Below are 27,698 nucleotides of genomic sequence, written 5' to 3'. Positions count from 1 at the left end.
TCGTATTGACCAGACCTTGCGCCAAGCGACTATCACCTGTTTTTGGCCCTGGATGGTCATATGAGGAATCGACAGTTTTGAAATAGTTCTCTATTTCAAATCTCGATCTCGAAAATGAGTTAATTCAATTTTTTAGCTACCAAACTCAAGGCTTTTGTAAAAATGGAATATACCAGCTTGTTTCACGATGGGAGAAAGTTATTCTTGCTGAAGGAGACTACATTTCAGAATAAACTTTATTAAAACTGTTTTTATGTGTATTTATTTATGGATCTGCAAAACCGCACAAACTTTTTTGGTTGCCTGATAAAATGTCGCCGCTAACTGTAGTAAATGGAAACATTCTGCTTTGGTTTCGGCCGAAACCGAAAGCCAAAAGAACCTTACCGTTTAATTTGCTTTATATCCAGTAGTGGGATTGAGCCGGTTCTCACCGGTTCTTAAAGACTTTCGAGTTCGGTGATATTTCGTTCTACACTCATAAAAACGCAGATATTTGCAGTGACGACAATAAGATTGTAACAGTTTGGCAATTAATGTTTTTTCACCATTTTCTATATTGCTTAGTTGAGTATATATCTTGTTCAACTCTCAATTTTGTTTTTCTTTTAAAAATTATTATTAAAATGCTAATAACTAATTAAGTTTTCGGTATCAGCTGATTTTTGACGGAGTTGTTCTGCTAACAGCCCAATTTTTATTTGATAATAAAAGAAAATTTGGGGCAATACTAGGTACAAACAAAACATTTTGTTACCTAATTGTCACAAATCATATTCTTTATTATTCTCAATAATATATTTACTTTAAGAAATTGTATTTTTAAATTATGTCGCACAATAATAGGTTTTCTCCAACTGAACATGCCACTTCAATGTTTGATTTAAAGAAAAAATTGGAAAAAAGAAAGACTATAGATGAACAAAATCCTGTAAAAAAAAAACGAACTACGAGTGGCTTGTCAAAAGAAAATAGCGATAAGATTGATAGAGCTCTTTTAGTTTTCATTGTTGCCTGTTGTCTTCCATTTATGTTGGCAGAATGTAATGCATTTAAAGAATTTTTTTTTATGTTTAAATCCAAAGTAAAAAGTGCTTTGCTAAAAAAACTTAAAATCTGATTTACATCGAGAAAAAGTTGAACTTTTGAAGTCAAAATTATTATCAATTAAAGTTTTATCTATTGCTGCTGACGGATGGACGTCCTGTCAAAACACCAGTTAAATACCTCCAACTGAACATTTCATTTCTGATAAAAAAATTTTCATCAGTTTTTGTTTGGTCTTCGCATACTTTAAGGCGTCGAAAAGAAATTACGTACTTTATTTGATTCAAGATGTGAAAACTCGTCGGCACTCTACGTTTCTCGTAGTAGAACGAACACTTAAACTTTACTCCGACTTAAAAGAGAACTTTAATTCAAAACAACAAAACAAAGACATGAGAAAATATTTACTCGATGAAGATGAAATTGTTAACTTAAAAGAAATAGTAAATGCTTTATTAAGCTTTAATAAGTGTTTTACTATCTGACGATAATTGTAATGTTGAAATCGTATTTGTTAGAATCTTTACAAACTTACAAAGATACACATGAGTTAGAGAATAATTCCTTTTTATTGTGTCGCTTTTTTGGATCAAAATTGCAAAGGTTTTCTATCTTTGAAAAGTGCGAAAAAAAGAAATATTTAAAAAGCGTAAAAGAATTTTTGTCGGAATTTTCTCGCAAGAAGAGTTAGTAAAATAATTCGAGTTAAAAAGGTGACAAACGAACCAAAAAAATTGAAGTTGTCATTTGACGATGAAGAAGGTGATTCCGGAAGTTATAGTGATAAAAATGTAACTTTTCTATTTAAAAAAAGAAATCAGTGAATATATAAAGTTATCAGTGCACGAACAAAATGTTTAGAGTTTTGGCATCAAAATAAATCAATGTATAACGGAGGCATCTTGTTGTTATAACTGTTTTTGAATTTACTTTTATTGCTCTTAAATGAAGACTCTTAAGTTTTGTACTTGAATTATTTTGTTTTAAAAACAATTAAAAAAGGTTGCAACATGTTTAAGAAATAACTTTTTAAATAAATTAACATAGCCACAAAGAATTAAATAATAATTTTTTGACTTTATTTCGTCAATACCATTTTACATTCTTACATCCGTTTTATACATTTGCCCACGCCGCACGTAGGAGTATTTGACGATTTTAGCTGGCCAAAATTATTTCTCTCTTTTTAACAGCTGAAAACTTTACCATATGACAACAAATTGTAAATTATATGTTTTTTGTACAAATCCAAGCCAGTGGCATTCAATATAGGGGAAAGATGGGTACTTTAGGGATTACATTTTATTCTATTCAATAGGATTTGAGGAAATAAAAGATATATTATTTTTCAAACTTTATTATGGTAAATAACATACTATATTTTGATATTTAATTAGATTCCACTTCGTCATTGTCAGAATATTCTTCATTTTCGTTGTTTTCAGTGTCGGAATCTTGGACTTCTCCAGGAAGAAGCAATTCCACAGCTACTTTTGAAAAAGGCTTTGTAAGTTTGTGTTTCTTTTTCCCAATGCTGGACAACAGAGGGTCGGATGGTAACAATAACCTATTGATGATATCTTGGTTACAATCTTTTCTAGAAAATTTTCTAGCATAGCTAAGTCTGTACTCCCGGAAATGTTTGTTTCTGGCTTCGGCAGCCTCTTCCGACAATTGTCCAATTGGCAAAAGCGCATTCTCTACTTTATATGGACTATGTACTAAAACTTTATGCAGAGTTGGAGTCATGTGACACCAGGGGTATAGTTCAACATAAAGCTTTGCAGTATCCAAAGTATACTGTCTAAACTTTTCTACATCAATCTTGTGGCCACTGGAAATTACTTCTAGGATAATTTTCATTCTGGAAATTAAACGGAAGTCTACTCCAGTGATATCTGCAGATGTTTCCGGGTCGTTGAAGAATCTCCTGCTTGTGTTGCCGTTATTGGTATTCCCAAATCCAACCTTAGGTATGTCGACAAGAATGCCCATTTTGCTCTTGAATTCATCTTGGATTTTCTTTTTCCTATCTGAGAAGAGTCTCTTCTCATCTTCATTCAGCCTTTTCTGCCATTTTTTTACAGGCTATTTATATGATAGGTGAAGAAGACTTTCAAAACACCGTATTCTAGCATGCAGAATGGATAGTCCAAATTTGTAGCTGCTTTGATTGTCAACACATGTTCTGTCCAAATCATTAAATTGTCTTGATGTTGCTCCACAAATATAACATTGCATGGTCGATTTAGTGGTGGTTGCTGCGTTACAGACTTTTCCGTCAATCATATTGACATCATCACATGTTCTACTGCTATGTGTTGAAGTTGAGTTGGTTTCAAGCCTGCATTTTTGTTTTCCATGTAAGCAATTTCTTCAGCTATTACATCAGAAGTTTCTTTTATGAACCTAATTCGAATTGGCTTGCAAAACCTTGGAGACGATGGTGTAGGGTTTTGCCAGATAACCTTTTTATTTACTCCAAAAGTTAGCTGTAATGGAACCATTGAGCATTGAAATATACTGGCATCAGAATTAGAGTCATCCTCAAACTTTTGATTAAACTGTGTCTGCTGGGAGCCATCAAAATCCCATTTCGTAAATAATTTCATATGTTTACGTCCACTTTCCGTTAGAGTCTTGATAACTTCTTCTAAATACAACACCAATCTTTCGGCAGTATGGTTTAACAGACTTTGTAAGTCTACTTCAGCTAAACTTTCTGTGACTGTGAACGAATCAGGATCAGGATAGCATGTTTGTTTTTCTTCGACCAAAATACTGTAGCAGGGCCATTGCTTCTTGTCACTTGTACGTACGATTTCATATTGAGATTTTGTTAGGCCTGCGTCAGTAAATATTAAAAGAGCCTCTAACGGTGTCAATGATTTTTTTGTAGGTTCAAGGCTGCTGAGATAGGCTTTTTTATACTTTCCCGCTCGTTTGGGAGATGTTTTAAGATCTTTGAGGACGGTTGCTGCACTTCTTTTACCACTTGTTGTCAAACAAGTTTCAGCTGCAAAAACAATAGCTTCTGGTTCCACATCTTTCCTGAGCTGTTCTGTTTTTCTCCTCTTTGAACGTTCACTAGAATCGACAAAACTTTTTCTTGGTCGTCCTGCTGATGATGGAGTGGATGGGGTACCCGGTATTTGGAAACTCCCTTGCAGCCAAGGGCCATGCTTCTTAATAAATATTTCATGAGTTCTGGATGAAGACGACCACATTTTTCTAAAAATAGCTTTCAACCTCGACATTTGACGCTTTTATACTGTTTTTAGTTCTTCGGTATATTGATTTCTTGATAACAAATTTTGATCAGCTAAGTCCATTTTTTCATTGAAATTTGAAGCCTCCTGCTGCTGAATACTTTTGTAGAAATCCAAACGAGAGATTGTTTGCATTCCTGATGACCCATCTAGAAAAAAAAATTAAGTTGAAAAATTCATCTTGGACCTTGATGTGCTTAGAACATGATTAAAACTTAGATGGCATCAACAGGCAGTTGAAATTAAGATTTTTAAATAGCTAGTGGTATAAACTCATAGAAAAACAAAAAAAACTAAGAGTGTTTCAATGCGCACTACAACTTTTTCACTTTTAATGTTAAAATTTACTTTAAAATTCGTTAAAAAAATGCTAAGTTTCATGGTACATAACTTTTGTGGTAATTAATATTTCAAAACGGTAGTATGAGTAAATAATGTACATACCTGTCATAGATTCATCCATGATATAACACTGTAAAACTTCTGTTGTAAACACTTGTACACAGCTTCAATAAACACCACTAAAATTGCTCGTAAATAAAATGACCTACGCAGATATAGATCGGATATTTAACTAGACTGTGTAGTTCCAATTACTACTTTTATAACCAAACCATTAACTGCTCATTAAGCGACCATTATCGAGAGATAATAAGGGTAGGTAATTAAGTGGGTACGGCCACTTTTAATAAATTCAATTTTGGCCAGCTAAAATCGTCAAATACTCCTGCGTGCGCCGCTGGTAAAGTAATATACGAAAAAAAAAATTTTTTCTCAAGAATGACAAGCGAAAAGAAACTTGCTCATCGATTTATTTCGAAAGAAAATTTTTGGAACAGTTTTTTACAAAAGAATTATTTTGAAATGTTCACTTATACCCCATTCACACCAACAAATCCGAGTTTTAATAACACTCGCTTTTAAAACGGAGTTTTATTTAGCTACCACTTTTTTAAACTCATTTATTTGAAACAAGGTTTTAAAAAGCAGTGTGAACGGAAAAAATGCTTAACGAGTTTAAATAACCCCGATTAAAACAAGTTTTATTTTTGCCGTGAATGGGTTATTACCAAAAAGACTAAGTTTTAAAAAACTATCAGTTAAATCAATTCATAAAAATTTGCACGCGCGCGATAATTGACACTTATGAATAAGCATTTAATTACTTAGTTTATTGAACGGATGTATTTGATGAAATATTTCAATTCATTTGTTATGACGAGTTTCAAAAGTTACCGTCCTTACCATCAGTAGCGTCCATTACTGCAAGGTTGAGCAGTGCACAAGGGTGCTAAGGCACGAGAGGCGCTAAAACTCACGAAAACCTGCTTTACAAAAAAATTCATGTTAGGAAACATGAAATTCTAAAATTAAGTGTTGAATAAAGTAAACATAAAATACTTTTTACTATTTGAAAGTTAAATAACTTTATTTAAATTTTGTAGTTTATATTTTCTTTTCGATAAATTACATAGTTTATCGCCTGAGCAAGCTTGATTAATTTTTTATTTATTTTTTTCTCCTTTATATTAAATTTGTGTGAGCTGGATTGTTTTGCGCCAAAATTAGATCTCGATTAGTAGATAAGAATTAAAATTAAAATAATAAAAAGATAAAATTGATCTCGATTAGTAGATAAGAGTTGTTATATTTCATGTTTCTTAAAAAATAATTTAAAAAAAAATGCATTTTAACAAACATTGTACTACATTTTTTGTAATTTTTTATTTTTTATTATAATTTTTAAAAAATTACCTGTAATTTACCGGTGAACCGGTATTTCAATTTTCATTTACCAAATTACGCTAAATGGAAAAGTCGGTAAATTGGCAAACCCTATCTAAAAGTTAATCTGAAACACTAAAAATCCCTGGATCTGACCTTTAGTCCAATGAGTAATTTTTCAGGAAAATCTGACGTTGGTAATTTTTTTTTTAAAATATAGTTTAGTGTTAAAAATAATTGATTTTACTTTACAAGACAACAAATCTTAAAGTTAAACCAACTTGATGATAAGAATCTTGTCTTCTATATACTCCTCTGATTTTCTATTATATGCTTTTACAGTTTAGTTTGATGTTTCAGATATGACAATTTTAGGCATTGTGCGAAATCCAAATTTAAGAATATTCTTCGTTAAGTGAAATGAAAATGATTCTCAAAAGAATCGCGGTGATTAGAGCGTGAGAATAAAAATGACAATTATAAAACCCGGAAATAAAAAAAGAAAGAGTAACCGATGGCCATTTACAATATTTTGTAATATTTAGGATATTGCAGCATACAATGCTTTGTTTTTATTCTTGTCAATTCACCCAAATTATAAAAATGGGGCTTCTCATAGAAGAAGAGAATTTTTAAAAGATTTATCAAAAAGTCTTATTAAAAAATTTGATGCAAATGATCTTCCACCAATAGCTGCAAATAATAATCTTCGCCAAGTAATTGCACAAAATAACCTATTAAATCAAAGTCAACCAATTCAAGAGCAGCAATAAAAAGATGCTACATGTGTCCTTGTATTCATGACAGAAAAACCCGTCTGCAATGTGCATCATGTAGTCATTCTGTTTGTAAGGCTCATAGCAAAATTGTTTGCAACAGTTGCCTTATTTAGAAGATATATTTTGTTTTTATTTAAATAAATTGTATCATGTATAACTTTTATTTAAAAAAAAATTGAGAAATTTGATATTTTTGTTAAAAGCACGTATTTTAATTTAAAAAGTTCAACATATTTTGTATAAAAACCTATATTTTCAGTTGGGGTAGTTTAATACCCCAGCCGCCCTTAACGTAACTTTTTTTTCCCGTCCTTTTAGGGTTAACAAGTTCGCTTCCCCAACCCCGAATGTGAGGAGAATGAGTTAATAAAGTATATATATTTTTTGTATTATACAAAATATAACTTCATCGGCAGGTTTTAAATTTCATTAAATAATCTTTTAACGTTCAAAAGTAATGACCATGTAAAGTTAACGGCCCCCTCATTTAGGGCAAGGTGGAAATTTTAGGTTCAAAAATTTCGAACGTTGAAATTAAATTACTTTGACGTCGATGAACTTATATTTTTGTATAGTATAATAAAGAAATACATTTTATCAAATTAGTGCCCTCAATTTCGGGTTGGGGAAGCGAACATTTTTGGGTATTTTTGTTTCCAGGCTACTAACAACCGCTTTTTTTTTTGAAAAATATTCTTCTTTGACATAACCATGAATGTTTGTAGTTCGCACACTGTTCATAAAGTGTCTTATCTGAAACATCAAAAAGTCCTGCCTAAGCCAGTGTAATTTCCGGAAGAGCAACTTGAAACAAAGCTTTTGAATATCTTGCCATCCGAGGAACAACTCTACTTTAAAAGCAATAAATGTATTCACACAATAACCTAATAACAATTAACTTCTGCGTTTAGGGTAAAACTCATGGCGTTTGATTATAACCACATAATCCCCTGAGGTGATGAGATATAAAAAAAAAACGTCAATTAGACGTTCAACTAAACTTCCAAATCTTAATTAAACGTCTAAAGGGTGTCTTTTTTAGGTCCCGTGCCCATAGGCTGTTTATAAAAAGTTGCAACAACCGCATTGGTAGTTGTCTCAGAGCTGGGGAAAAAATGAAAATAATTAAAATTGTTTTAACACGTTACAAATTTGATTTAATTGGACACTAAAAATCAATTGGGCATTCAACTGCCTTAATAAAGTGCCATCGTGTGTAAAAATTTCATGGTATAGGTTATTCAGTTTTTTTTAGCACTAAATCTTGTTTAATTTGACTAAATTTAATTAGACTAAAATAAATCTTAACTCCCACCCCACCTCAAACCATCTAAAGAACCTTACTTTATATCATAGTTATAATAATCAAGTAACTATATATGATAATCTTATAAACAAAATAAAATCAACATCAGTTTATCTGCTTTATATGCATCAAAACTTTAGTTTTCGTTGACATCAACATGCTTGCTCCCTCAAAATTGTCATTATGACGCATTAACAAACAATAGCGGTTCAAATAACACTTCACTTTTTCAAAAAATTTTTATAGCGGCCCTACATTACAGTGACTTATGATGCGTCGTGGTCAAACATTTTTTAAAAAAACAATAAGCGAAACTTTTTTTCTTGCAATACTAAACTGTTTTTGTATTAAACAAAGTTTGATTTTTTGCTAACAATTAGTTTTTAAACCGAATTAATTTCGTTTTAAATCTATTAATTCACCACAATAAGATTGCGATTTTTTATAACTCTATTTTCTTGGTTTGTAAACTTAATTTTTTTATTTATATTATTTAGTTTAAAATAAAATTGGCAGATATATATCTTTTCTTCCTTATTACCTAGAATGAAAAAGTTTTATCCACGAAATTTTTCGAAAGTTAATTCTTTGTAGTTTTATTGAAACTAAAATCCGAAAGTTCCTCCTCTTGAACTGAGGAGTACGACAAATATGCTCTAATGTCTGTGTAGTGATTCTTCCTAAATCTTTTTTTTGACGACGTTTTTCAGTTAAAATCAAATTTAAAATTACTTCACGTTATTAAGTTTGATGATGAAGCAAGACATCTTTTAGAGAACTGCTCGTAAACGTTTTTCGCGCCTATTGACAGTTGATGCGCCATTTTGCAAGAAGAATAGTTCATTAAAAGTTTTACTTTTTAGCGGGTGACGAAAAGTTTTAATGGCGTTCAAAGAAATGAGTAACCTACAAATTTGATAGCTATTATAAAATTACTAATACTAATTACTATCAATCAAACTCAATTTTTGAGACGACCTTTTTAATCCAAAGCGTAAGGAAAAAATTTTGAAATCATCAGAAAAATTTTGTACAAGGATCAGAGCAGTTTCTTTCCAGGTTCACTAGACCTTAAAATAATGTTTTTGTTCTCATTATTGCCATTTTCAAATATTAATCACAACACATTAAGGAGTATTATTTATAAAAATAAAAACAACACATAACAGAGTGTTACTTTTTCTTTAGAATATTTTACACTTTTTAGTAATCGAATCCGAAGCATATTTCTGGACAAAGATTCTATAGTTTTGTGTATTTTTTGCGTTTGTTCTTTCACCTTCAGTGTATAGTTGCGCAGCTCTTGATTAAATAACATTGCAACTTTCATTTGTAAATATGTTTTTAGCAACCAAGGCTTTTGTGTTTTAACACAACCAAGGCTTGAATGTTTTAAATTTTCTGGTAGGGTTACTCGATCGACCAAAGTTTTTTTTAGGCTTTGCTCTGTTACTCTTTACTTTACTTAAAACTCAGCTGAAAGTTTCACAGCGGACACGTCGTAAAAAATTTTATTTCACACAAAAATAAATAAGTTTTTACGACTCACCATTTTTTTGGCGCTCTTTATAATCAGTTTAATTGGTTTTAGTAGCTCTTCAATCACAAGAGCACTCGACAAATTTATTATCTGAAGATCTGACCTGATTAGCTATTGATTCTTAAAATCTCCTCTTCCTCATTCTCCTCCGAATCTATTGTCTACTTTACTGTAAATTTAAAGATTTTAGGTTGATCGTGTTTCTTTTGATTCATTTTTCTGCAACACAACTATTAATATAGGAAGATTGGATATCTATCTGAAAGATTGGTACTCATATAAAATCCCTGAGTCTTCTTCTTCTGTTTATTCTTCTTCTAGTTCTTCTTCTTCTTCTTAAGATAAAGAATAAAACGTGATGCAACAGATAGGAGGGTATTATTGTAAAAAAAAAGTAAGGGCGTCGTAAAATTGAGATTCATAAATTCCTTATGAATTCTATGAATCAGTTTACAAATAAAAACTCTAAATAGTAATGTTTCCCATCCATCTTTATATTTTAACCTTTCTGTGCTTTTTTTAACTATAAAAGAGGAAGAAGAAGGGGTGGCGGCGTGGAATATGGGTAGAATTGAGGAGTGTTTTTTTACCGAACATTTTACGGTTCTTAAATTGAAACGATGTCACTTTTATTTTTCAAGTTTATTACTGCTATTATACAGCAGCTTTTAAAAAAACGTGGAGTAATTTGCTTTTATTTTTCACAACTAAATCGGGCTTTGTTAAAAGAGCGCAAATGCGTTTTTTTTTTTTTTGAAAACGAGATTTAATTTCTTTTCAAATTTTATTACTTATTGACCATATTCATACATGTTTAATTAAAAAAGAATATTCTGCCGGAAAGTGGTTTTTAATAATATTTTGATGCGAACGAAGATTTTAGAAAGTTCTTAACTTCCCGAAAGTTTACATTATTAGAAATGCACCATTTTAACAATAACCGATTCAATTATAAAATCAAGAAACCATGAAAGCAGTAACTCTCGACCCATCTTTGTTGTGCAAATATACGGTATACTCATTAAGAAAGTACAATAGCAATTCAAAATTAAGTAAATATCAGTTCATCATTGAAATAGACCAAGAAAGAAATGTCTGTTAAAGACATAAGCAATAAAGTTTAAAGGTTTTAACAATCAATTTTTAAAAATATCTCAGGTATTAAAAATTTATTTTATGAAAAGTCGTTCTTTGTTTGTCAGCTAAACCGCTGTACGACGATAACAACGTGCCGTATTTCCAATGGGGTTTGAATCTTACTTGTCATTAAATAAAAGTTGATGATACTTAAGAAAGAAAACAGTTTTAAAAATATCTTCCTAATTACTCCAATACTTGCGAGTAAACTTAAAAGCCTAACGCTTATAAAAAAGCTATATGTTATCTACAAAATGTTTCAATTTTGATTAAAAATACTTTTCAGAAAAGTAATCTCAGCGTTGTTTGGTTGAAAAGTGAGCAGCAAGTAAATGGCTTAGTTTTTACCTCCACACAGTTAAAGTTCAGCGAACAAAATTTCTTCTTTACCAAACTAGTATATCAAAAATTGAATTTGTGCGTGAAATTGAACAGCTTTAGAATATCCTTTAAAAAAACTTTGTTTGAATGGCTTCTACTGGTGAAAAAAGCAAAAGAGATAAACAAGTATTACTTGATATTGATAGCTCAGTTCGAGGTAAAAGTATCCTTCTTTTAGAATTCATATTATTATTATTATTATTATTATTATATATATATATATATATATATATATATATATATATATATATATATATATATATATATATATATATATATATATATATATATATATATATATATATATATATATATATATATATATATATATATATGATAATGCTAGTAATCTTTATATAACATAATAAAAAATAGTAAGTAAGTTGAACAATACTTTTTATTTACAATTTAAAGCATTTTTTAATTCTTTTTCGTCTTTTAAAAGATATTTTCTGCAAGTTTAAATATGGATGCTACTTCCCTATGTTAAAATGCATTTTTCTCAAACTAGTGTTCAAAAAAAGTTGTGTTGCATGTGATTTTACTGGATATTAGTTTGAAAATAATTAACTGAAATTAATAACATGTTTAATGCAAATATTTGCATTAAACATGTTATTAATTTCAAGGGTTTTCCATCAGCTTTTTGAACTTACCAGAATTTAGTAAACTTTTCAATTTTTTGATTCATTTTGTTCATAATAAGTTGGCAATTTAAAAAGTTTGGACCTAAAATTCTGAGCTGTTTTTAAGATATCAGCAGTTTTTTGCATATGGATTTTTTTTTTCAACTTTAACTTTCAATATTTTGAAAATGATTCATAAAATCTTCTTAAAAATGTTTTTGGCAGGTCAATAGGTTAGGGCTAGGATGTATAGCAAATATTTTCAGTCATATCTTCAAATTTTACTGGCCTGTATTATTTTTAAATTGTAACAAAAGTTCAAAGCAGAAATTTTTTTTAATTTTTTGCATTTAGATAAAAAATAGCAGCCTTATAGCTAGAAAACACACTAATAAATTAATTTTTTTTCTTGTCAGGTAATACATTTAAAAAGAAACTTTATATAGATTCTTATAAAGCATAGCAATATAATCGTGAATTATATTGCTATGCTTTTTAAGAACTTAAAGTTAAAATCTAACCACAATTTTGTTTTATGAAATTGCAGTAATTAAAAGTTTTGTTATAAATCCTAAGTAATATTATAATTATGCTCATGATTTTTTAATGTGTAAACAAGACATCTGTCATTAGATACATCCCATACCATGACAATAATACTGTTTACAATATTTTCTACATTGATTGATTACACCTGGAAATCTTTTCACCTGTATTCTTTTTAGATTTGATGACTTATTCACTCTTTATAAATTCTCTATTTTATATGTTCTTCCTCATTTTTTAAGATACAGTGCCCTATATACCATGCTTGTTTTTTATTCTTTTACCCCTAGTGTTGGATATTTCATGGACCTAAATGTAACATGAAATAAGCAACACTCTAGGGGTAGAAGAATATATTGAATTTTCAACCACTTCCTTTCTGAGTTGTAAGTGCATTGTAATGTAATGGTAAATCTTTTTATACATAAACAAAGCACATAAGTTAAATAGTATGTAATATCAGATCTATGTGAATCTTTAAACATACAAATTCTGTTCTTACTATACTCTTTGCTTTTTCACCACTTAGCTTTAAGATTTCTAGTAATTCTATAAAATTGTTTGTTGGTAAGTTGTTATATTAATCATATATATTCAGAGTTAGAAAGTAATTGTGTAGCTAGAGCTATGGCTACATCATAGTATGTATGTAATTTCACACTTAGCATAAATATTTGAAGTAATTCAATTTATACATATGAATCACAATTGAAAAGATGAATTACGGAAATCATTTTCCTAATTTCAACTAGTAAAATGTGTCAAATGAGCTATATAGTGTAATTTTTAATCAACTTATGAAATAGCAAGTTACTTCTATAACTATTGCAATTCAGTGTAACAATATACAGTAGCATGCAAAAGTTTATAAACACCAAATTTTTTTTAGTTTTTAAAGCATAACTTTTCACAAACTTTCTTTAGTCAACTGAAATTTTTATCAAATATTCTTTATATTAATTAAATTTATAATTCAAACCACAAAAGTTATAAATTGTAAAAGTTAAATAAAATTTAACTTTTTTTTGAAAAGGCTTCTGTGCTAAAGTTTAGAAACAGTAGCATACCCTGCAATTTAATCAAGAATTTGTTAGCAGAAGCATAATTAAAGGTCAAAATATTTATGAAATTTAATAATTTGATAATACCTTGAGATATTTTAAAAGCAGTGAGGTATAACTAATCATTGAAATATTTGTGAAATTTTATAATTCAAGTACTTCGTGATATTTCAAAAGCAAGACAGAGGCAATGAAGTTTCAAATGAAGTAAAGAAATTAATTATAAAAGCTGAGGAAGATATGGCTTACAGAAAGATTTCTGAACTTTATGTTTCAAAACCAGGAATAAGTCAAGTTATCAAGAGACTTTGTCAGTGCAACAAGTCCTGAAAAGGTCAATATATAATCAACCTTAATTCAATTATGTGTCAGTTTCTTGGCACAAACTCTAGTATCAATACAGCTAAATTTTAATTGTGTCAAAATAATCTGTATGGCCACCATCCAGTTAAGAAACTGTTGATATCTGCAAGAAATTTGAAAGCCAGAATAAAGTGCATGAAACTGAGCAGCTTTAGAATATTCTGGAAAAAATCTCAGGTCAAAATTTTTACAAAATTAAAGTTTATGCTATTTAGAAGTGACGGAATTAGGTATGCCAGGCGTCCAGTAGGAGACAGACTCAATCCAAATTATCAGTTGCCTACTGTTAGGCGTGGGAGAGAAATGTTCTGGTTTGGGGATGTTTTTGTTGTGACAATAGGGTCCCATTTATTGCACAATAGTTATAATGGAAAAGAGAGTTGATTTATACATCATAAAAAATGTTATGTTGACGCATGCTAAGAATAAAATGACTTGCTAATGGATTTTACATCAATATGATGGTCCAAAGCTTGTGTTGAATCTGTTAATAATTATTTGAAATCTAAAAAAATCAAAGTTCTTAAATGGCCCTCACAGAACCCAGATCTCAATCCTCTTGAGCATCTTTGGGAGCACATCGACCACCAATTAGTTAATAGAACACCAACTAACAAAGGCCATATATTTGCTTTAATTAAAGAATCTTGGAATAAAATTCCTTAGGATCTTCTCATTAATTTAGTTGACTTGATGCCTTTTTGCTTTGATGCTTTTTTGAAAGCAAATGGATATGCCACCATATACTAACTTTCTTATTGAAAAGATGACAAGTTAATAATTTTAGAAATAAATTTTTATCAAAATTCATTTGTTTCTAAACTCTTGCACTAAAGTCTTTTCAAATAAAAATTAAATTTTAATAAAACCACTATAATTTATAATTTTTTTGGTTGTATTATGAATTGAATTAATATAAAAAAATTTTGCAAAAATTTCAGCTGATTTGACAGTTTGTTAAAATTTATGCTTTAAAAACTAAAAAAAGTTTGATGTTTCTAAACATTTGCATTCTACTGTACATAAAATATTCATTTAACGCATATATATCTATAAAATGAAAAAAATGGTTTTTTCAAATAATTTTTAGGGTAAATGAGCATTTTATTCCTATTTTGCCTGGGTGTGTAAAATGTATATAATTTTTTTTTTTTAACAAATGCTGAGATATGCAAAGTTTCTTTGTGAAAGTTAGAATCATATTGTAAGTGTAATTATGTGAGTTTATTGGATGTAAATTTTTTTCAAAAATTTCCCTTTTTAATTTCCTTTTTTGAAAGAAAATTATTAAACACATTGTTAGGAGGTAACATATTAAGTTTTTTACAATTTGTCACTTGATAGTGGGTGACATAATATACATTAACACATTTCATATGAATATTCACAAAAATATTTTTTTAGTATACTTGTGATAGAGGTATTGTACATATACTGATCTGTAGGTGCAATATATTATATAAGTGCAAAATGTTATAAAAGTCTGGATCTTGAATGATGTGTTATTTATTGACATATATTTTAGTACAAAAGTACATGATATTTACAGGACAATTAGGGTTTATTATTCTTATAATTTTGGGTTTTAGTTGATGCTACAAATTTGGATATATTTTAGTTTAGTTCAGCTGGTGTTCATGTACACATATAGTATACCAATTTCATGTGATTTTTTTATTATTTACTTTTGTTATTTCTCACTTCACTGATGAAATGAGCCACAGTGATGAAGATAGTGATCAAGAAATATATGTTACTAAATTGTCAGATTTTTCATGCGCTGATGATATCAAGACAGTGAAGATAGAGACAATGAAGACATTATTGCATGTCTGTACGTGTTCACACATTAAACTATTTCTACCAGTTCTTTACTTAATATCTGAATTCCTGTCAATTTAACAAAAAATTGTCTGCTCAATGTTTTTGTCTTTGACACACTATACCTTAAAAGTTACCTTAAAAACTTAAATGGAATCTTGACAAAAAAAATTTTCCCAAGATCTTAATCTCATATAATATTCCTAAAAGAATTTCCAGAGTAAAATATTCTTTTCCAAGGTTCAAAAACAGGAAATTAAAATGTCAAAATTAAAAGCAATTTATGAAAATAAAAAAAAAATCAGTTTAGTCAGATATTTGTCATCATTAATTTATGAAAATCCATTTTAATAATCTTACTTGTAATTTCTCAACACTGGTTGTTGGTCCATTCCAGCTTTTACACTGCTTCAGCAAATATTTGGTAAAAATAGATAGTTGTAATAGTTTCTTATAACCTTTATTTCTTTCAGTTCATTTTGTTTTTGATTCCATTCTTCATGGGTTAATAAACATATATTTCTTCTACCTTTTGATCAATACCTTTTCTTAAATTACTAACCAAATACAGCTAAAATGTCATGCCATCTTAAATGATTTTGGTTTTGAATTTATAGCTGCTCTTCTACTACTAAAAAATATTGGTTTTAGAAAGCTATCTTGATCTCTTCTGTGGAGATCTCCATGTTTGTATGCATATACACATGCACATGTTTACCATAACTTAGTACTAATTAAAATCAATTTTGTTTCACCTCATTATCTCTAGGGATTTATATTTGTTCGATGAATTAGTTTTAGAAGTTATATCTTTTTTTAGAATTAACTCGTCAATTTGCAGAGCAGCAACGGACTTTAGATATACGCACAGAAAATAAAATTTTTCTTGTAAATGATCTGCAAGAGTTCTTTAAGCGACGCTCTGAACTTGATTTAGAATATGGTAAAAATCTTGAACGCCTGTGTGACCGATTTACAGAAAGGTTTACTAAGCAGCGAGCAAATTATGGGTTCATCAAGTAAGAATTACTAGAAAGATATTTAACATATCCTTTTTACACTTTTTAAATTATATACTGTATATGAATTTTTGTGAGTACATACATAACACTTTCATAAAGTCTATTTACCTTTTAATTATAAAATGTTTCAATGTTATTAATCTTAACTAGAAATAAAAACAAGCTTATGTAGTAATAATGGTAGAAATAGTTTTCTAATAGTGCAGTCACTTTAATTTTGATACAGGCTCATTATTTGCATGATCAGCTAGTATTTTTTTGTCAATTTGTCCTGCTCATTACTGATTGTTGTCAAAATTCTGGTTACTATTGTTACCAAAAATATTTTTTGGTGATGATAATTGTTGTACTTATGATAAAAATGATTGTTATAGAAGAATGATTCTTGTTTAAAAAACTATATGTGTGGTGTGATTAGCGAAAAGTTACCTAATAATGAAAATGCAGTTAAAAAAAACTATGAAAATAGCTGTTGTTGTTGCATAATAAATAATTTTCATAACAGAAGTTTGACTTATGAATGTATAGGAAAAATAACAAAATAGGAAAGGTAAGTCAGTATAAGTGTTTACCTTTATCAAAACTATATGTTTAGTTTTTTAATTGTTCAATAGAATTATGAATTTCAGTAGCTAATTTTTGATATTCACTTTTAGCTATAATCTTACATAAACTTGCTTAAAAGTAAACTTACACAAGAACTAGAATACAGGATTAGGTACCTTTTCATAATCTATGCCACATATATAAACATATATTTAGTTATGTAAGATAAATTTAAATGATAATTTTTGAAATTTATAAATTTAAAAACAACATGCTTATGCATAAACACAAATTTTATATATATTAATATGGTAGAATGTTTAACATGGTAGAAATATAATTTTTATCTATCATTTATAATTCTAATCTTATAGAAAAGATCGAGCTTCTTATGTTAATTTGTGGAGTAAGTTACTTATCGACGCAAGATTTAAGGCCAAGACTGCTACAACTCTAAGTGAAATATATTCAAAAAACCTTGTGCTTAGGTTAACTGAGATTGCTGAAGATGTGCAGCGAATTTCTAAAATTGTATGAACATTTTTCTTCAGATTCTTTTTTTTGATTTTATAAATGAATTTCTTTATTGGTTTATTTTATTTAACACAAGTTTTAAAATAAGTATTTTACAAATAGAATGAAGATTCATTAGGATAAAACAAATCAAACTTATTTTTATTTGAGTTTTTAACAGTTTATTTACCTTACAGTAGAATAAAGTTCTCAATTTTTTTTAGCATCAACTTTAAAAAAAAAGCAATTTTAGATCCAAACTTTTCTAAAAATATATATAATATAAAATTAGAAAATGGAGAAATTTAAAATCATAGTATAATGAAAAAACAAACATTTGTGGTATTTATATCACAGATTTGTTTTTTTTTTTCACATTTCAAACTGTTAAAAAACTTAAATGAGGCAGAATAATAAAATACTTTTGATCTTTTTGATAGGTCAAAGATACCCACATGACTCTTCAACAGGAAGTCATGAGACTTGCGATGCAACTTCAGCTGGTATTTTAATATATTTTTAATATTGTGTATAACTTTAATATTTAGGGAAATGTATATACCTTGATCTTTGCAATAATTAGGTTTAATTTCAACAGTCGTTTGATAAGTATCGATCCATTTATTTACAACTAGGATATAAAATCATACTACACCAAGCATGGTGAATATGTGTTTTCTGAAAGTAAGTATAAAGCAAGCGAAAATGACAAGCGCAAAGCTGAAGACAATCCTCAGAAAAAAGGGAATGAAAAGAGAATAAAACACCTTGAAAAAACATTGGAAAAGGTGAACTTTTAAATATTTATTGATCTGTTCTTTTAAAGAAGTATAATAATTTTGTATGAATTTTAAATTTTAATTAAGTTACTTTTGTTGGTTTTTAGAAACAGGCAAAGTTTTATGATTCTCGTGAGAAGGCAATTCGCACACGCAATGAATATATTCTAAATGTTGAGTCACTTTCTGCAGTTCTTTCAAAGTATTTTGACTGTGATGTTTCAGAGATCATCAATGTAAGTCTTACAGTTTTATTAAATTACACTTAAGCTATGTGAGAAATTATCTTTAAAAATGAAGAGTGTTTTAAATGCTGTTGAAGTTTAAAAATTTGTTTTTATACCTTTGAAAATTTCTTAAAACAGAAATGAGAAAGTTTTTTCATGATCTTGAAATAAATACCACACAACTATCCAGTAATTAAAAAAAGTAACTTTTATGTGTAAAGAATAAAAAAGGAGTGTGAAAAAGTTTTCAGTTTTTTTTACTTTTATGGTGTGAGTGTTATCATAAATCAGCATTTTATAAATCTTACTTCATTAGATGATTGCTTACATTGTAGAAACTACAGATCTCCCACTAGTAGTCACTGGTAGAGTTAAAAGTTGTCAAGCTGTAAAATTACCGAAAAGAATATGACATTCCTAAATAAATCATAGTTTAACCTAAAGTTTTGCAGGCATATATTAATACAAAAAGTTAAAAACTAAAAGCTATAGAACATATTTAAATTTTAATTTAAATATTTGCTATTTATTTTTATGAAAAGATTTGTTTTGTTCAAAGGTGTGCTTAGAGGATTTCTCATAATAAATTTCTTATAATAAATTATACTTCTATGACAAGTTTATCTGCCATATTCTATTTTCAGAAGCATGGTGTATTATTGCACAACTCATTTTTAGGGAAAATTAGTATCAGTCATTAGTCATAAAAATCTCTTTTAAAACAGGGGGAGACTTAAGATGTGGCTCTTAAATAATATTGAAAAGAATATTGAGAATTTTATAAATGACTTTTATAGAGTTATTTCTGCATGTTTTTTAATGTCTCTTTTACCTGTCAATTTGTTTTTCCATTAAATTTAAAAAATGAGACAAACTTTCCATAATTCAAACTCTCCATAACACTTATTTACAATTAGTTGAATGTGTTACGTTTCTTTTTAGTTTCAAATTGAATTATTTATTTTTATCTTTTTAGTAAAAACAGAAGATTACCAATAATCCAGAGTTTCCTTAATTATTGATTTAAAAAATTAAAAAATGCCAAATTGTAAAATAATGATCTATTGGAATTTTTTAATCTATAATAAACAAGTTTGCTCAAAGTATCTTGCGTTTTAAAGCGTTGTAAAGTAAAAGTCTGTTTTTTTGCTTATGGTTTATGCCATTTTTTTAGTCTGATAAACATGAAAGTTGTTTTTAACTTTTTTTTCCTATTTTATAGGAAAAAAAAAATTAGATTACATGAAACCTTTTTTTATATACAGTTTCCTTTTCATAGAAATTTGATCATAACTTCCATGATTCCTATTCATCAACATTGCAAGCATATATTGGAGCAGAGATACGCATGGCTAGTGCTCAAATACAATCAGCAAATTCTTTAGCTCATACTGTTTCCATCATGGATTTAAAAAGTGATAACAAAATGTTTTTGGAAGATAATGAGATATTTAAACCTGTAATGAAGTTTAGTTTTATACCTCATGCTGAAGATAATGTAAGTTTCAAATGTTGATTGTATGTTTTTATTGTTTAAACAAGGTTTACTAAATTTTAACAAACAAATCAATCAGTCAAGCACTTTAATCAATCAAATATGTACTGATCAAGCCAGTTCTAACATTATTAGAACATTATGTTTATTTGTCTTGTGTACGCTATAGGAATATTTAATCAACTATCACTGGCTATTTTAAGACAACTGTTGGTGCTTTATTTTTTTGAAAGCTTTATGCTTAGTTTTTACTAAATTTAAATTTAGGTTCAGACAATTACCGCTGAACAAAGCATCGAAGCAGAACTTACATTACAGCATAGAAAATTGTTTGAGGAACTTAAGCAACTAGAAGTGGAAATAGCTGATGTACATTTCTTTCATTTTTCCTCTTAAGTTACAATCTAAAAAACAAATGTTTGTATGAAAATTTTTACTTTTTGAAAGATAATAGTTAATTAGGTATTTTTTTTGGTATAATTTTATCCTACATAATAATACATTTCAGTTGCAATCTTCAATGGAAAAGCGCAAAAAAGGTCTTGAATCAACATATAAAAAATATGATTCAGATATGAATGGTTTTTATCATATGGATATGTCAATTGGAAATGGAAATTCTTCACCAAATAGTACTTTAGTTTCAGCACCATCAAGTCAATTAAAAGTGGATAAAGAAGAATGGGAAAATGGTTTATTAGCAGTATGGTTTAAATTTTCTTCATATTCCTTGAAATAATATTTGCTGTGTTGAACTGAGTGTAAAGAATGCTTTTTTTAAATTAAATCTAAGGGTTATGTGTAAGATAGTAATAGGTAAGATAATTTTATGTGCAAGATAAAGCTATGTGCAGTGAAAAATTATATCTGGTATAAAGTTTTATATGCAAGAGTCATTTGTAGCTTAACTCGATCAAAAACATGTGTGTTTGAGATCATTGTCCTCAGAATAGTCTAGTGTATTAGTTTCCACTTAGTTTCATCTACAAATGTTATCATTTGATTTCTAGAATTGAGTTATATGTATTTATAGCTCCGTTTTTTTAGCTTCATTATATAGCTCCATTACATAGCTTCATTATATAGCTCCATTATATAGCTCCATTATGTAGATCCATTATATAGCTCCATTATATAGCTCAATTATTTTTAGCTTCAATGACACACAGTATTCCTAATCCAGAACAGCCTCAAAGGCCTCAAAATCCCAAACCACCAACCCTTTACAACCCCCCCCCCCAATATTTTGTAGTTCCAATAGGGTACCTTGGTTTTAACTGCTTGCAAACTGGTCTTCTCATATTTTGTTTACCATCCAAACCTCTTAGGTTAAACTTTGACTAATCCAATCATAATATCTCCATTGTCCTACCATTGTTAGCCTTTGCAAATTTGAAACATAGTTTTTGATTCTTTGAAAATATAAATAGTTTTTTTACTGCACAATAACTATGCAATGCATCATTCAAATGTTGCTGTAAAGTATTTTTTGAAATATTTAATTCACAAATTACATCTCTAAAACTGGCAGATGGGAATAGCAAACTAAATATCTAATGGTTTTAGGACCATTATGAGTTTTTTTTTTTTTTAAGGTTTCAATCTAAATACTTGGTTTCAACAACTCCTCAGTTTTTATTTTTGTAAAGTAATTGAGTTATAAGTGCTTATTACATTTACCCTTTAAATTTATTCACTTTGTGTTGTTCCAGCACTATAATCATTAATGATTTTTTTTACTTGAAAATTACATTATACATATTATGTGTCTTTATGCCATCTTTCAGCTATAGTTGTACTTAGCAACATTTTTATGCAAGAGAAAAGACTTATTATAAAACTGTTAGATAATCACTTAATTAAAAATCAAGTTTGAAATGATCAGTTTATGCAGAAAATTGCAGAACTTTTCTACAACTTAATGGTATTAAGATAAAAGTTCCTATTGTTTGAAAATAGTATTTTTATAGTGTTTTGTATTCACTTAAAGAATATAATTAACATTTATTAGCAAATAGCGTGTCTAATAAAGGTTTTTAAGTTAAAATTGTTTTGTAATTTTTTAAAAAGTCTCTTTATCTAGGAAAAGTAGTTTTGTAAAAAAAAGTAATAAAACAAAGATCATAAAGATGTTCTTAGAATAAAAGAACTCTCAATGCTCATTACTTAAATTGCAGATTTTGGAACAGTAAAACTCTTTTTTTTTTCAACTTTATGCATAATCTTTGCATAATTCTATGCATACACTTTGAATCCTTTGGCATAATCACCTCATTAATTGAAAAAAATTGTTTCAGAAATTTAAAGAGTTCATCATGAGTGAATGTGTTCAGCTTGGTTTGCAAACAAAACACAATATTCTTACTAAAGCGCTAGGTATGTTTCCAATTATTGTAATTTATTGTTTGAACTTGAATTTAAAGTTATTGATTGTGTATTAGGTGGCTTTAACATTATAAACAAATAATATATATATTGCAATATTTTTAATATTGTTAAAAATATTGTAATAAAATTGTTTTTGTTTAAAAAATAATTTTTTTTTTGTTTTAAAAAATCAATTCAAGTGTAAATAACTTTAATAACAAATGTTAATTATTGATCTTTGCATTCTTTTGTCATTGTTACTAATGATCTTTGCAGTATTTTGTCATTGATTACCATTATTATTAAAACTTCTCAAGGTAAAAAAAAATAACCTAAACTAAAGTTTAATGAGTGACTAATTTTATGTTAAAATTAGAAACTGAATTTACAAAGATTTATGTTTCTGCTGAAACATAAATGAAACAAAGTGAGAAAAAAAATTTGCAAAGATTTATGTTTCTGCTGAAACAAATGAAACAAAATAAATGAAACAAAACAAATGAAACAAAAAAAATGAAACAAAACAAGTGAGGAAATAGCAGTTTACAAGAGGACACATAAAGTTGATTTTTTATCTGGAGTATTTTTGTAGAAAAACTGCTTATTTTTAGGCGAAATAACATCAGATGCATCTCGCTAGTAAGTGAATTAAGTTAAAGAAATTTTAAGCAATTTTTCAAATATTCCAAATTTGTTTGCTAATTTTTCTAATTTTTTTGTTTGTTTTCTAGTTGTAAATGCACCCTGTAAATATTTATTAACTATGGTGTAGGAAAAAAGTTGGTTTTCAAATATTTTCTTTGTCACCATTTATTTTTTTAGCAATACACTTGCTACTGGCAAGAAAAGAGCTGTAAAGTTGTTTGGTACAAGTCTCAAACAGCAGCTAGAAGAAATGAAATGTGAAATCCCAGATATAGTGGAGAGTTGCACTAAGTACATTGCTAAATTTGGTGTGTTAAAATCATTTCTTTTCAAAAGAGTATGATTAGTTTTCAATTTGTTATTTGTTATTATTTGACTTTTAAAGAAAGGTTTTACTAAGCAAAGCTTATCATTTCCAGTTCAAAATAAATAATTTGTTTTTAGGCTTAAAGCATCAAGGAATTTTTCGTGTGCCTGGAGCATCACAAGAAATAAATGAGATGAAAGTTGCTTTTGAAGAAGGTTGGAAACTTAAGCAGTTTGTTTCCCATAAAGTGTTTTACAAATAATCTTCTCTGCCCCTCCACTCCTTAAGTATTTTAATATATCAGAAATCAAATTTTATGAGCTTCATTTGTTATCTTGCTTAAGGTTAAATTAATATACTCACTTAAACATCTCTTGTAATAAGATTATACTGCCAATACTTCATTCAGATCTTATGGATATAATTCATCTAATAAAATATGTTGTAAATATATTCAGTGAATAGTACTTCCTTGATGTAATTTTGAATTAAATTTGAGTCTTAAAGTTTGATGGGCATTGGTTAATGATTAAATGTTCTACAATCATTGATTAATGATTAAAATGACAAGTTAATTATCAACTCTTTTTTTGTTTTGTGAATATTTTTTGGTTGCAGTGTTTGTCCTTGTATAGGACATCTGGCTTTGTACTGATTTATTTATGTGACATGTTTGGTAACAAAGCACAATAGGGACAAAATGCATGCAAGTAAACATTTCCTTCAAAAACTTTTAAATATATTTTTCAGGTCGCAACCCTTTATCTGGTCTTAATCATTGGAAAGATATCAATGCAGTAGCTGGAGTATTTCGTTTGTACTTTCGAGAGATGTGTGAACCCTTGTTCCCCATAATTTTAAATCAAGATTATTTAAGGGCCAGTAGTAAGTTTGATTGTCTGACATACTTCAATATTCATGTACAAACTTCCTCATTTCCTGAATTTTTTTTTTTTCTTGTGAAATTTGAGAAAAACAATGAAAACTTTTTTTGAAAAAACTAAAAATATAAAATATCACTTTTACATAAATGCAGTTTACTGTAAATGTGCTTTTTGCTGAATAAAGGCCTTATTCTTATATATTTACTCTTACTGATTTTTGCCACGTTTTGTTAAAAAATTATTTGACCACTTTAACATTTCATCATTTTTTAACAAACAAATAGAGATTGAAATGCATTTAAAAATTATTTACTAATTTCATTTTATATAGGTATTTCTCGAGTTGCTGATCAAATTGCTGAAGCTTCTAGTATTTTAAAGAAAATAGAACCATGGAATCTGCACGTCATCAAATATATCTTAAAATTTCTGAATTTGTAAGTAAAATTTTTTAGTTATTTTTTTTAAAAAAATTTGGGTTTTGAAATTGGCAGTTTTGTAGAGGAATCCAATATGTTGTTGTAGGTTTTTGATTTAGTTTTTCTCAGCGTTAAATTCAGATATTGTATAATAAATTAGTCTTGAGCTGTTTTGGGTTACTGACTTCAAAAGTAGATTGTAAAAATGTCATTTGCCAACTCTAACTGTGATAGTGTTTTTGACATATTTTTGATTGTTGGCTTTTCACTTTTCCAATTCTTGGGAGTAAGTTTCATTAATTTTGCCCCAACTTCAAGTTGCATCTTGCAGAAAGATTCTTGGTGTTTTTACAAAATGTTTTTTTTTTTTTTTTAAATTTTTTAGTTTTACTAATAACTTTCTTAGAATTGCCCAGCACTCTGAAAGTAATAAAATGACATCACACAATCTGGCTGTTGTATTTGGGCCAACTTTGATTCGCCTCCCAGAGAATGACAATCTTTTAACAAATCAAGGCCAAATGAACATTTTTATGGATGTTCTCATTAGTGAGTTTTACCAGATCTTTCCAGAAGAGAATACAGATTTATGGTTTGAAGATTCTGTTGATGGTAAATTAGATGATGATGAAGAATGTGGAACTGACGATGATGCAGAAAGTGAAGATGGTAGGAGATGTAACTATTCATTGATTTTAAATTTTTTCTTGCACTTATGAAAATATCTCAAAGTGTTCATGTGTGCAGTAAAGAAAACTACTGAAGTTCTAAAAGCTTATAAATCTATGAAGAACACAACAGTATTCTGATTAATTTTCAAAATTTGGATTCACTTTCAAATAATGTAACCCGATTTATAAAAAGTTGTTTACATTTTATATCTGCTATTAGGTAAAAATAAATTAAATTTCCATTTAATTTCTGCTGAAATCCAATATTACTTTCTCCTATTTTCAACAAGAATAAGAAAAAGTTAGGCACCACAAATTTTTAATTATATATATTACACTTAGAATTACTGTAGTGAGACCAAGAATGACTGTATTTCTTCATAGATCTAAACTTTGTTGAAGCCATTGCATTGTATCCTTACACTGCTCGTACAAGTAAAGAGATTTCATTTAACAAAGGAGATGTTATTCAAATTTTTTCGCGGACAAATAGTGATTGGTGGGATGCAAAAGTTAACGGACAATTTGGTTTTGTGCCCGTATCATACTTAAAAGTGGTTGAAAGAACCCCTTCTATTAATTCCGATTCAAATGATGAATATAAAAAAACAGTTAAAAGAACAGGATCGTTAGACGTTGCAGAAGATACGGTAGAAACTCATATTGAGAGTAATGTATTTGCAGCTCTCGATCCAACTATCGAATCGTCCGCAGAAGCACGACGTTCAGGTAGTGATCGGCTGCCTAATTCTCCTCGATCTACCTTGCCGACGCGATCGCTGAGCGAAAAGAATAAAATGCGCATACCTTTATTGCAGCAAACAAAACCTATGGTCATATCACAGCAAGAACTTCAGTCAGCAAAGCTGAAGAGCAGCAGCTACGAAGATGAAAGTTCTAAGTCTTCGGATCTCACCGATTTTCCTAGAAATTCTTTTAAGGATAAAAATAAGCCTGGCGATTCCCCTGCAACTTCTAGTAGCCTAGGAAGACAGACTCCTTTAAATCCTGATTCACGACCGACGTCGTTTGTTGCAAAGTCAGTACAAGGCTCTATAATAAAGGAGTCTCCCGGACGATCCGACCCAATACCTAGTTTTAAACCTCCCCCACCTCCTCCCTTGAAACCTAAAAACGTTTCAAAAAAGAGCGATCCCAATTACGAACTCGCTGCTACTATTCATGCAGCTGCTGCTGCGAAAGCTCAAAGAACTCCAAACAACAATCACAACGATGACTCCAAAGACCTCACACGTTTTTAGCTTTTTTTTCCCTCTTTCTTTAAAGCGATCTCGTACTAGTTTAAAGCATTGTGCGCTCATCTAGAGCTACACTTTTTACTGTTAAAGAATGAGGAATTAAGTGTAACTCTCAAGTGTAACTTTTACAATTTGTTCCCTTAAACGTTTTAGTAAAAAGTTTTATACAACCTTTTTATAAAACTTTATCATGACAAGCAATATATGTCGTCAAGTTGATGTTCAATTTGTAAAAATTTTGTATTGGCATAGGATTTCAAAAAAAAAAAAGGCTGAATGCCGCGTTTTTCGGTTTTTGCCTGTTTTCGTTTTTGTTATTGTTTTTTTTTTTTTTTAGTTTTTGAGATTTGAGTTTTCCTGTAACTTTTTGTACGCTTTCTTTTCTGCTTGATACTGTTACTCTAAATTATTTACTCGATGTTTTGCAGGAATTTTCTTGCGAACACTTTGAAGATTTCATCCCTAAAACTTATTTACCTGTTTTAACTTTATAATTTTTCATAGTTCATAGAAATAATGCTTGTATTTCTGAAATTTTTTACGGCTCTAATTTTTTAACTTTAAAGCGTTTTTATTTCTTTGTTATTTATATAAAACGTCAGTTTTTTCTCCATTTTTAATTTCCACTTGTTTTTCTATCCTTTAATTTTATGTATCTTTCAATTTTATGTATAAAATTACTATACATCCAAACGAGGTTTTGTATTTGATTCAAGTTAAACTCTCTAATAATTCTATGGGTCCTTGATTATTTAAATGATGTTATTAGTGTATATATTTTCCGGTCCTTATTTCATTTACAAATATCGATGTATATAATGTCCATTTTTAAAATTTTTTATATTCACGTAAGAAAAATGACAAAACAAGTCGTCAAATGACTTTTTCGTTATTAAATGCTGCTCTTTTTACTTTTAATGAATACTAGATGTTAAAAAAAAGTTTTTAAGAAAGACCAAAAAC

General features: G+C 28.7%; 1 protein-coding gene and 1 pseudogene across 1 annotated transcript; one reads left to right on the top strand and one right to left on the bottom strand.

Annotated features, from left to right (window-relative positions):
• LOC149885439 (uncharacterized) overlaps window positions 1–27,698 on the bottom strand; it is a 175,183-nt pseudogene that overhangs the window by 111,608 nt on the left and 35,877 nt on the right.
• On the top strand, window positions 10,728–27,428 carry LOC145194808 (SLIT-ROBO Rho GTPase-activating protein 3-like). The gene is made up of 17 exons (XM_090095610.1): window positions 10,728–11,341; window positions 16,422–16,620; window positions 17,544–17,700; window positions 18,123–18,185; window positions 18,318–18,470; window positions 18,569–18,697; window positions 19,968–20,186; window positions 20,451–20,552; window positions 20,692–20,886; window positions 22,481–22,559; window positions 23,162–23,189; window positions 23,373–23,503; window positions 23,640–23,717; window positions 24,253–24,387; window positions 24,718–24,823; window positions 25,212–25,474; window positions 25,861–27,428. The coding sequence occupies exons 1-17, from the start codon at window positions 11,272–11,274 to the stop codon at window positions 26,736–26,738; spliced, it is 2,985 nt and encodes a 994-aa protein (XP_089951736.1). The 5' UTR covers window positions 10,728–11,271; the 3' UTR covers window positions 26,739–27,428.

The sequence above is a fragment of the Hydra viridissima genome, unplaced genomic scaffold (genome assembly GCF_058129835.1).
Source record: "Hydra viridissima isolate aposymbiotic clone 2 unplaced genomic scaffold, HvirCarnegie_v1 scaffold_8, whole genome shotgun sequence".
NCBI classification, from domain to species: Eukaryota; Metazoa; Cnidaria; class Hydrozoa; order Anthoathecata; family Hydridae; genus Hydra; species Hydra viridissima.
The sequence above is the reverse complement of the archived record's forward strand: the minus strand, read 5'-3'. Positions and strand labels throughout refer to the sequence as shown.